Raw genomic sequence first — 12,101 nt, 5'->3', positions numbered from 1 at the left:
CTGAAAGAATATATTTAGAGGTATTCTTGATATAAACTGGTAAAATTTGCCCCGAAAGAAGAGTCACTAAGGTAGGGAACAGAACTAAAAAAATGTTTAAATGTGACTGGCAAAAGGGAGCTTTTAAACCATGGTTTCCAGCGGTTTTGGGCAGAAGTGGTTACTTCTGGAGGGGAACATGGGGCAGCACCTTTTTCATTCACACCTTCTTGACTGTTTTGTCATTACCATATCCATAAATACACTTTATAACAAAAAATTGGCAATCATTTTTAATATGGTTTTTAAAATTATAGGCCTAAGAAAAATGAGGTAGATTTCTATGCCCTCATGCGAAATAATAGCCAAGATAAATTATATTTAAGTTACTGAATAACAGTATGTACAACATAATTCTTTGCATGTGCGTGCATACACGTGCCCATGTTTGTATACAAAGAAAAGGGCCTGGAAGGGTAGACATGAACCACGGTGAGCCTAAGAGAGTCAGAGAGGGAGTAATGGGGGAACTTTCACTTTTTACATTATATTCTGCAGCTTTTGCTACTTCTTAAAGGAGTACTTTTACGTGTGTTTTGATTTAAGATAAAGGTCTTCCCTATATTTTGCTTCATCCAGAGCTCAATTAAACCTCCACACAATCCAAACAGAGATGATTGAATATTTTAAAGAAACAGGCAACAAGAAAATAGAAACCTTCAGTTCCTCTTTATTTGTATGCCTGCAAGAAATAATATGAGCACACAATGATAAGCTCTCCTTAAGGTGTTCATTTCTTTCAATAGTAGTGTCAAAACTTTAAAAAGTTAGGCATGGCTTCTAAAAGAACACAGAATGGAAATATGACAAATGTTTAACTCACTAATGAGAGAACCGCCCAGGTGGTAAGAGAGCGCTAAGTATTGATGGGCAATGAAGAACTGGGAATAAAGTCGCCAGGTTAGATGCAAAACTGGTCGGCGTTCTTCAGGGCAACAAAACCATAGCTTTTAGGGTTGTCTTTTCTATCAGACAGTTCATTTGCATCTCCTCTGAACAAAAATTGACAAGTTACATGTAACCTCAGTCTCGCCCCCAATTGAGAGTAGAATTAAACAGTCCTGGGGTTGGGGGTTCTGTCAGACAGTTCGGTATGATGCTGAAAGAACATGCAATCCCTCCTTTTGCCTTTTTTCTAAGCATTGGACGCTTTTCCTTAACATAAGATACAAATTTACATACTGGCAGCCACAGTTTTCAAGTTTCCAAATGGAGTTTGCTCGTAATATTAATCTGCTTTTCACCATCCTTTGTGTCTGTTTTCAATCAGAAAGAAAAATGACCAACAAGCAATTCTAGCATTGCAATAATGTTGCATTATAAAAATGAAATACATTTTAACATCGTTTGGATACTTACCTTGATGAGCATTAAAACATTTTATGACCAATTTAAAATTTTTATCGGGACCCAAAAACAGTCTACGTATCTGCTTTGAGCTGCTGCCTGCTCAGCAACAAAAAAATATCAATTGATAGGAACTGCAGTTTCATATGTTTGTACGGACTGGGGCAGAACTTTGGGCAAGTTACTGAATTTCTTAAATCTCAGATTCTTCCTCTGTGAAAAAAGACTTTCGCGTCTCTGCTCCATGCATGATTGTGTGCTGATAAATAGTGTTACACAAGGGTGTTCTCAGTCTACTGTTGTATGCACATTCACAGCCTGTAATTTCTGCTTCTTTACTTTACAAGGTTTACTTTACTTTACCTTTACAAGGTTTTATAATTGTCTTCTACTACATGGATTCGTGCTTTTACCTTCTCATAATTTTAAAAAGTATGAACTATGTTTCTTAACCCGATAGTTTTTCCAAAAACAAAAACTGTGTTTATCATCCTCCTTTCCTTTTCGTAAAGAGTAAAATGGTGTCTTTTGAAGTCCCCTAATGTTACATATGAAATGCAACCAAGTCTCTCAGTCTCCCCCCGCAACCCCCCAACCAAGTGCCCTTGGCCATTTGTGATTGGAATCCCCTTCCCCTAATTTACTGTCACATTTTTGAGAAATATAGGAAATGTTAAAATCTAAATTTATGTAGAAGCAGTTAAAATTACACACTTAGCTCACATAGCAACGACTCAGTCTGCCCTTTACTAGGCTCTGGAAAACTTAGACCACATGTATGTCAACAATTAGTTTTTAAAAAATAACAGTCTATTAGCACAAACACCCTAAATAAGTTCAACACCACAGCTGCAGGCAGAGACATACCCCCTGATTTCCTCAGCACAAGCTTCTAGCCAGAGACTATCACATGAAGCAAATTAGAATCATGCCACATACTTGGACAAAACCAGAAGTGGCATCTTTGATCTGTTTTGACCACGTGCTATTGTTTCTGAAGCACACTCATGCTTGGTCTTTAATTTGCCTAAAGGTGCTTTTCTGCATTATAACTTTATTAAGTACAGTTTGCAGGCAAGAAGACCATAAAACCCAAAAAGCCTGAAAAAAATGGTGCAGAAACTGAATATACTTTAAAACCTCCTGTGTACTTCAAATAGATGAATTCTCTCAATAAAGCTGTTTTTTTAAAGCATCAGAAAAAAACATTCATGCTATAACAGTTTATGTGAAAATTTCTCACTTTCCAATGGTTACATTTGTTCTCATTGCTCAATTTATTTTTCTGTGAAAAGTGAATATTGTGGGATAAAATGGAATTATAATTTTTCCAATTAAGAGTAATGTAAATAGTTTTCATTTAATAGCTTTTCACTTAGAAGAAGCATTTTCAGGGACAAATGAAAGTTGTTAAGCAAGAGATAGGTTTAATTATTTGAAACTTCTAGCTAAATTTTTAAGGGTACTAGACTCAGCAGAGATGGCGATATTGAGGCCAGAATAAATGCTGAACTGATTTGCCCTGAGTGTTAAGGTTACACTATATTATGCCCACTGAGAAAGGCTTATGACCTACAAAATGGCAGAGGGCCAAGCCTATGTTTAGGATAGAGAAGCCAGTATAAGACAGAAAACTAGCATAGATGCAGAAAAGAGCAATCCGATGATGACTACAAGCTGACTTGGAGATTTAAGCTTGCTTTTCACCGGCTGCACCATAGTTTACTACCTTAAAGTCAGTCCAAGGGTTCCTTCAGTTCCAGACTTCCGAAAAAGACAAATAGCTTCAAGCTTCTCAATTAGTGTTGAGAATAATTTTGTAAGCTCAAAAGTAACTTAAGTCCATTTATTCTGTTTTACTGTACTCTGTGAAAGACAATTCTTATAACAAACCATAATCATCTTCTGCTTTGTAGAGAGAAAAGAATGGAACAATTTAGTTTAGGCACTTTTCTAGTAGAAAAGGGAAAAGAACTCAACAAATACTGACATATGGGAACAATAATGAACACAAGAGCATCTCTGAGGTAAATATCAAATGTATCATTTAGGCAATCAGAAACTTAGACCTGAATGTGTAATGCCTCATTTTAAAGATGATAAATGAGGAAAATGTATTATTCCCTTGTTATTTCCACTTAATGAGAAAAAAAATAAGTGCCTGTGTCCCCAATAAGCAAGTGCTGATTCTGAACTTCAGTGATATTTTTCCTGAAAAAGGATGAGGAAACTTTGAATAAAATCCAAACAACCAAATGAAATTTTTTAACAAGTTTTCTTTTTCATATTATATCTGATCTCAGTCAAGAATAAAGAAGAGAATACAAGCCAAGAAAAAAATAAAGTTATATAAGTAGTATTTAAGTATCCTCTTGAGTGGAATGGTTTTAAACTCTCCCAAGGTCTAGAGATTTCACTTAAAAAAAAAAAAAAAAAAAAGGTAAAAATTTTTCTTAAAAGGGATTTTTCTGTTTTCATGCAACTTTATAAATTCTTTTAAAGCCATTTCCAACAAAATGAAGAGATAAATCATATTGGAAAATGTGACTAATTCCAGAAATATAGACTTCACTTCTGGCCATCTTACTTAATTTCCTCTTCATAGGCATTCACCTGCAGCCCAAATTCTCCATGTGTCTTGCCAGGTATTATTTATGAACTATAAACAAGGCAATTAGTTTGTCTGCTTCATGAGACCTCTTTTACTTAAAAAAAAAAAAAAAAAAAAAAATTATTAAGGCCAATGATGGCGAGTGTGTCTGAGAAAGCCACAGAAGCTCAGCTGCGCCTTCCTCCGGAGACACCAGTTAAACACACTTTCCTTTTTTCCCAGGAGGGTAATTTCCATCCCAGAATAACTTTCCGGCAGCAGCAATCAACTAGTTTGGTAGATCTCAAGATGAGGGTCTGTATCTTTGAAAGCCAAACCACAACAATAAAAATTTTCAACTATAGATGGGACATGCTGGCTTTGGCTTGCTTTCCCTTCAAGCGCTTCCCAGTTCCTGAGAGCCTCATCAGAGCCCAATTGCCTATTGGCAGCACACAATAAAATGGAATTTTTAAAGCTTTACATTTACCACGTGTTTCTGTCAAATCCTTACCTCTCTATCCACCCCACACCACCCCAAATCATTAGTTTGAACAGTGGTGTTTATATGGTAAGTATATTGTAAGTATTCAGTAAGTGCTGAGGACAATAATTACAGTCATTATCCAGAGACAGAAAGGTAGGTGCAATATTTAAAACCTTAACCTCTTATCCATGATTTCTAGAGAAAACAAAGTACAAGTTGAGCTCTTTCAGACTGCTCTCCTGCAGGACATATCATTATTTTTAAGCCCAAATGTCATGTCTCTGTATCCTAGCCACATAAAAATAGCTTTACTCTCAAAGCAAGTGCAATGGGTAGAAAATGAATAGGGGACGGACGATTCTAGATTAAAAGAACTCAGAGACATAACACAATGCAATGAAACCTGATTGGTTATAGACCCCCAAATAAAAATCAACACATTTTGGAAATAATTTGGCAAATCTAAATGTGGGCTGGATATGGAAGGCTTTATGAAATTTTAATTCATATTAGGTGTTATCATGCTATCGTGCTTATAAGGAGGATGTCTTTATTCTTGGTAGGGACAAGCTGAAGCATTTAGGGGTGAAGTACTGTGATGTCTGTATCTTATTCTCAAGTGGTTCAGCAAAAAGTATTTTGTTTTTTGGGTTTTTTTTTATTTTTACAGACTGCATTTTGATTCACTGTACACAAATGGGGTACATCATTTCATTTCTATGGTTGCGCATGCTGTAGATTCACACCATTCGTGCAATCACACGTGTACATAGGGTAACGATGTCTGTCTCAGTCCACAATCTTTCCTACCCCACCTCCCTCTCATTTCCCTTTTTAAACATAGAGGAGAAACAAATGTAGTACGATGTTAACAACCAATGAGTCGAAGGGAAGCATTTCTAGGTGATGGCAGTAACACCCGTACACTTTCAACTTCTCTGCAGATGAAAAACTTTTTAATTAGAAATTGGGAATAAAAAGTAGCAAAAATCAGAAGTTCCACTGAAGAAAATACCACACATTTCTTTAAATATTTCACTATAATAATATACAATTATACATCAATATTATTTACACATTGACAGTTTCTCAACCTGAAATTAACAACCTTAAATACATGAACTCTCAGTACCAATGCATAAATCTTAAATATAAATCAAAATAGCCTCTAAATCAGAGCCCCTAGAAGCAGATGTAAGAATCACGAATTACTAGTTCAACTGAGTTAAAAATTTCAGTAATTTTTTCCAGTATTTCTTCTTTGTTTTTCTTCTTTGTCTAAAATAGTCTGTTTTAAGCTCAGAGCAGCATCTTGAAATCCAGGATTTAAGTCTAGTACTTTCTTGAAATCTTTCAAAGCATCATCGAAATATCCTGTACCAGAACCAAAAAAAATAAGAGAAAAAAAGCTGAGTATTGGTATATATTATTCGTAGCAAAATCTGGATACACATACCTTTATATTTATGAGCTTTCAAACACTTGTAGTATACCAAGTTTTTCCTCTTAATACAGGGGTATATAAATTAATTTTGTGTCTTTATGGAATAATTACACCTAAAATTAACTGCGGAAGGTTGGGGGTAGAGTGCAAGGCCCTGGGTTTGACCCCCACACAGCAGGGGGAAAAATGAAGTTGGCTATGAGTTTATTTATAAGAGTTAATAGGTTAAGTAGCATAAATCATAAAATTTTAACAAAACTATACACTACAGTAAAATTGAGACATAAGAGATTTTCTTTTTAATTTTAAATGAGAAACAGGATCCACAGTCTCTCTAATAAAGGGATCTGAAACTTTTTCACTTTCTACTGTCTCAAGGGTCTTCAAAGATCTTAACCCAGAGAAGTGTCACAGGTGAGCGTCCGCATGACCCTCATTCTGCAGACAGGAATGCAGAGGCACAAAGTAGTGGGGTGCCCCGCACTCCTGCACCCAGGTCCAATTCCCACCTCAGTGCTCTGTTGTGATCTACAATGCCCATCAAACACCTAAAATAAACTCAGGTACACTTCCTTCGTTCCACGCTCCAAACCTAAGTTTCATGTTACCTTTAAAACTTGATGACTACTACATTTGTTTCACAACATTTAATCGCTCTGAAATAACAATGCAATGGATGGAGGAAAGCAGAAGTAAAGAAAAAATTTTTTAAATTTCTTACCCAGCCTGTACAATATCAACCCTCTGTTGTAATACGGAACTTCAAAACTGGGTTGGACTTCTATGGCAGATGAGTAGTCATCCATGGCTTCAAAAAAATCAACCCTCAAGTACTTGATTTGCCCCCTGTTGTTATATGCAGTAGCCAAATCAGCAGGGCTGCATTTGCTTTAAACAAAAAGTTCACATTAAAAACACAGCGTTACCAAATTCCTCAAATTTCCACTTTCATTCTCTTTTGGGCATTGTCAAACTTCATAACCTATAACATGCATTATCTACACTGAAAAAAACATGCAAACAATAAGGAATTGAAATCAATTTCTGTCTAACCCTGTTACTTTTGTAGGACTACAGAACTTCAATGTCAAACTGAAAAACACATGAATTTTATAGGGTGCTCAATGCTCCTATTCACTGCCAACATGTTTTGCTGAATATAATTTTAAAATGACTTCATTTTCTAAGCACACACCAGCAGGGCAAAGAAGACAGATCAAATTGTGTTGAGCAAGAAGGAAAAGCCAGTCCAAAGTTCAAGTTTGCTATGGATGGATCACAAAGTGAATCACCAAATTTACTCTCAAATTCTGAAGTCACCTTTAAACAATGAGACTTAAAATCATTTTCCACCAGTAAAAAAATCAATACAAGTTAATCCTAGTTGAAAATTCAACACACTGATTCCAGGGAGTGATCTCCGGGATAGAGGTGCCCTCTCTCCAGCCTTAGCAGGGATCCCCCAACACCAGGCTGCCTCCCTGAAAGGAGGGTGGGTTCCAGTTAACTCTGGAAGTCTTGTGTGCAGAAGAGCTCTAGAGACGGCCCCAAGAGCGTGAAGAGAACAGACTTTCCTACTGGGGGCTGCACATCCTGCAGTTGTTCCAAGAAACCACCAGTTCCGCAGGTCTCAACACCCTCCCCGTTACTGCCTTGAACCTCTCTGCATTGGACAACTATTTGCATAGAGAACATTAGAGATTCTTCTCTGAGTCAGGGATGATTCTGTTTTCCTTTCTTTTTTTCAAAAGCGACTCTCAAGTTCAAACCAAACAGAAGCTGCAGGTTAAACTTATCTGTCATTTCTTTTTTATACCCCATAGTGCAAACTGTAGTCCTCAGAAAGTATTTGTGATTGCGGTCAGCTACTTAACATTTCCATTCTTAATATCTTAGACAAGCACTACCACTACTGCCGTCAGCAGAAGTACTAACAGTCTAAGTTTGCTAAAAGTAAAAGAGGAACTGCTGCAATTTTAGAAAATCTCTGTTCTCTGAGCTCTAAAGACTACGTCTAGATACCACTAACACCACTGTTAAAAGGTGGAGAACCAGGGCGGGGGATACAGCTCAGTTGGTAGGGTGCCTGCCTCCCAAGCATAAGGCCCTAGCACCGCAAAAAAAAAAAAAAAAAAAAAAAGCTGGAGAACCGCAGGGTACAAGCTCTACATCTGACTGTTAGTTCACTAGTTGAACTGCTACCCAGTAATTCGAAGAAAAAAGAAGCATCAGGACTTCAATAAGGTTTTAGTAATACATTTGAAGGTTCAGAGCTTTGTTATAAATTCTTATATTCAAAGGATCACACTGAATGTTCAATGTAGAGTTAGATCTCACTACATCAAATTCTAAAAGCCTACTTTTTCATGCAGAAGTTTCACTTCCAATTTAAAGGAATGGCTGACACTGAAATTTTTTTAACGTTAGGATTTTTGTGAAGATAGTATTTCTTGTCATGGAATTTAACCAAGTTACCTAATCCAAATGAGGATTTTTAGCATTTGGGAGCTTTGGCAAAGACAAGGTACTTGAAAATTAGGTTATAGCTATGACTGCACCTTTGGATATTAAAAAGAAAATATGACAAACCATTCAGAGTAAAAGACATTCAAAGATAGCAAACAGTATCTCAAAACAACTCAGGGCCCTAATAGTTTAAAAACAAGTTTAAACTCTGAAAGATATAGTTAGAGGGAAAAGTTAACAGAGTTTAATTTCAATCCAAGAGCTCCTAGAGGAATTTTAGAGCTGTTGGGAGAGTGGAGGCTCATTTTACAGATGAGAAACTGAGGCTCAGAAAGGGCGCCAGTACTGCAAAAGCCAAGCTGAGTATGCAGACATGCTGAAGTCCCTTCAAACCAGCCAAGGCAAATTTTCTTTCCTGTGCTGGTAGAGGGCTGAAATTACATTTGCTATGGACACGTGTTCTTGGGCTGAGATGTGCAATGGAGGAAGTCTAGACGGCATCCACATAATCTATTGCTGAATATTTTTTCAAACCTATTAGAAAGTTCTATTCTCAGAGATAAAAATGAGGACAGAAAACTAAGTGTCCTATGTTTACCCGTTTTTTAAAGGGGGGGGGCAGTGTTATGCAGGATAGTGGCATCATCTCACTGCCTGTTCAGAAACTTGTATTAACTATCATTCTAATGTATTCTTGAAATAAGAGAACAATTTTTATCTTTCTAGTTTAGTTCTATATGGGTTTAATACAAAGTAAGAATAGAGTCTTCAGTGTTTTTTGTTAAGCTTCAGGCAAGAAACTACTGGCATCTGATCAAGAAAAATCAAACCCTCTAGGGGAGAGGAGGGTGATGGTGCAGACATCTCTCAACTGTCCAGGAAATCCAACCAACCCTTTCTGTTCTCTTTCCTCACCTGTTCCACTCCATGTCATCAACAAGCGCGACAAAGGCAAAACTTGAAGTAACAACAAATGCAACCACATCCAGGCATAAACCCCAAAGATGCCCTGCACAAGCAGATGTTAGCAGGTAAGGCTGCTAACATCACGAAAAAGAACAACAACCAGACTTTACATGCTTCCTAGCGGAAGCACACTCATCCACTTATAAAATGTTCTTGCCATAATATTCGATCAAACCTCAAGATTTTACTACCAATGCACAGACGACCACATTAAATGACAACAGAAACATGCATTCAACAAATCCAAAATATGGAAACTCTCAGAACACAAGATAACGGTTTTCTCAACAAATAAACTGCTGGGGGGTGGGGCCGGAGGGCGGAGGAGGGCTTTAAAGATTAAGAGACCAGATGTGCAGATATGCAGCCCGACTTGAGCCAACTGCTAACCGACCAATATCAGTAAAGCACTTTAACGTCAATCAGGAAAGTTTTAACACTGGATATTTGATATCAAGGAATTCTGTGATATTGTGATTATGTCTTTTTAGGAATCCTTAATGAAGGATTATGGAAAATAATAGTCCTACAAGATAGCTCCCCAAGAAAAATGGAGGGAAAGTGTGGCTTGGAAGGAGGGAGGGGAAATTGGCCAAACATTAAACCTCTCCCGGTAACAATGGGCCTTGAGGAGATAAAGCAGGCTTTCACCCCCAGCATCTCCACCAAAAGCAAACATTTACTCCTTCCCAACCCCAGTGCATCTTGAAGGAAGGAGGCAAATACTGAATGCTGGGCCCTGAACTTTGACCTTCCCCCATCGCAAATGAGTCAGTCCTAAATGGAGTCACAGCAAATATTGAAACCCTGAGAAACAAGGAATCCCAGCGAAAGTAAAACAATGGGCAAGATTTGAGTACTCATCCCTCGGGATCTGGGCTCCTATCTCCCCAGATGATAATGAGTTTCAACCTTTTTTACAACCACCCTCCTAAGTTAAAGTTTTAAACTGTACAACTAGCCCCTGCCTCTCAAAACTGCATGTCCGTAGACACCAATGGAACTATAAAACCCAGAGTCCTTCTGCGATCCAGGGCCAGCTCCATACCCAGAAAATGGGCCCTCCCGTGCCTGATCCCTGGACCTCGCTGCAGACTAAAGGAAAGCTTGCTGATCCGAGGTTTGATTCCCGGCTCCCGACTCCGTCCCTTGTGGGTCATGAGCCGACACTTAACGTGGGGAACGCGTTGGAAACACCCACGAATGACACGAGGTCTGTGTAACTGATGATGCTTAAGCGGGGAGATGACCACCTGCGTTCATTACACGCCACTCCGCACGCTTATCACGTTTTTTCGTTAACAACTCAAAATAAAAAGCCCAGCTGTGGCTGCAGCAGGGGCACCGTGTTCCGGCGTGACCCTGCCCGGACGTGCACCCTCCGGTCCCCAGGCCGCGGATCTCCGCTTGCTGGCCGCTGAGGGAGAGGCGGGGAAGACCGGGCGAGGGGCGGGGAGCGGAGGCTGCGGCTGCGCTCCCGAGGCGCCTTTAGAGGCAAGCTCCCCGCTCGGGTCCTCCCGCCCGTGACCCAGACCTCGCCGCGGTCTTTCCGCCACACTAGCGGCCCGGAAATCGGGTGAAGGAACGTGGGAACTGAAGGATCCCAGCCACGCACCCCCAAGCCCGAGACGCGGTCGGCCCCAACTCTCGCGATAGCTACCTCCCCGGACGCGCGCCGACGGGCGCCGCACAAGCGCACTGGCGAATGTAAGCGGAGTACAGCGCCTCGGCTTCCGCGTACTCGCCCTTGTCAAAATGAGCCTGAGCGAGTGCTAGGGTGGCGTGGCTTCCCTGCCCCTGCTGTTCTTCCATAGCGGTGGAAGGCCTGGCTCGCGGTGGGGAGTAGGGGTTTCCTTCTGAGAGATTAGAGGCGGCGCCACGGAGCTCCTAGTGTACCCCGGAATTTAATTTAGCAACAGAACCTGGGCGGTACGGACGAGGAAGTTTGAGTCTTCTGAGGACCCTTCTTCTCGCGAGAGAATTGGTCCGCGGCTAGCGGACCGCGCGGGAATTCGGGGGAAGTTTGAACGGGCCCTACTGATCTGCCTCTCCTCTTGTCGTTGGTTCCACCTGTACCATCGACAGGTGGTCCCAAACGTTTCTAAGATCACGTCTAACGTTGCGAGGCGCGTGCTCTTTGTCACAATGGATTAGGGCCTGTGGTGCTGGAAGCGGAAGGAGGAAGCCAGCGCGGTTCTACGAGTGGCTCTTGGGCTCGCAGAGTTGCCGTCGCTCTCCTCCGGCGCAGCGCCCCACTTCGCAGAACCGGAGTTCAGGGTGCTGTAAGCCCACCGGTCTCCCCGAGAGACGTGGTGTTGAAATCCTGCAAGCCTCGTTGTTCCACGGCTCCGAGTCCGAATTCAGACCACACCAGATATTAGCTCCAACAAGGTAGATGGCAAGCACTCCATCACTGAGCCACAACCCCACCCTATAATTTGAGTGTTATTGTTCGCCTTAATTTTTTTTATTTACCACTGAAAAATACATATACTGTTAAAAATACAGTAGTGGGAATTACAGGTTAGCAAGATACAAAAAAAAAAAAAAGCTGATATTTTCTGGTGTAAGAAAATGGACTGCTTAGGATCAACAAATATGTGAAAAAATGTTCAATAATTAGAGAAACGCAGTAATAAGTAATTAGAGAAATGCAAGTCAAAACTACCCTAAGATTTCTTCTCACTCCAATTGGAATGGCTGTTATCAAGAATACAAGCAACAGTAGGTGTTGATGAGGATGTGGGGGGAAAGGCACACTC

General features: G+C 40.0%; 1 protein-coding gene across 1 annotated transcript; it reads right to left on the bottom strand.

Annotated features, from left to right (window-relative positions):
* Positions 1-3,218: 3,218 nt before the first annotated feature.
* TTC32 (tetratricopeptide repeat domain 32) lies at positions 3,219-11,402 on the bottom strand. The gene is made up of 3 exons (XM_079110917.1): positions 11,000-11,402; positions 6,629-6,795; positions 3,219-5,837 (listed from the first exon to the last, which is right to left on the bottom strand). The coding sequence occupies exons 1-3, from the start codon at positions 11,149-11,151 to the stop codon at positions 5,698-5,700; spliced, it is 459 nt and encodes a 152-aa protein (XP_078967043.1). The 5' UTR covers positions 11,152-11,402; the 3' UTR covers positions 3,219-5,697.
* Positions 11,403-12,101: the final 699 nt, after the last annotated feature.

The sequence above is a fragment of the Sciurus vulgaris genome (assembly GCF_902686455.1).
Source record: "Sciurus vulgaris genome assembly, chromosome: 14".
NCBI lineage: Eukaryota > Metazoa > Chordata > Mammalia > Rodentia > Sciuridae > Sciurus > Sciurus vulgaris.
Note: the sequence above shows the minus strand (reverse complement) of the source record. Positions and strands in the feature narration are given on the sequence as shown.

Bases quoted from the DNA above. Each gene is read 5' to 3' on its own strand.
- TTC32 (XM_079110917.1), bottom strand. From the start codon at position 11,151: ATGGAAGAACAGCAGGGGCAGGGAAGCCACGCCACCCTAGCACTCGCT. The intron at 6,796-10,999 runs GTAGCTATCGCG...TTTTGTTTAAAG, and splicing joins GTCGGCGCGCGTCCGGGGAG to CAAATGCAGCCCTGCTGATT. The intron at 5,838-6,628 runs GTAAGAAATTTA...GTTCTGGTACAG, and splicing joins GTTGATATTGTACAGGCTGG to GATATTTCGATGATGCTTTG.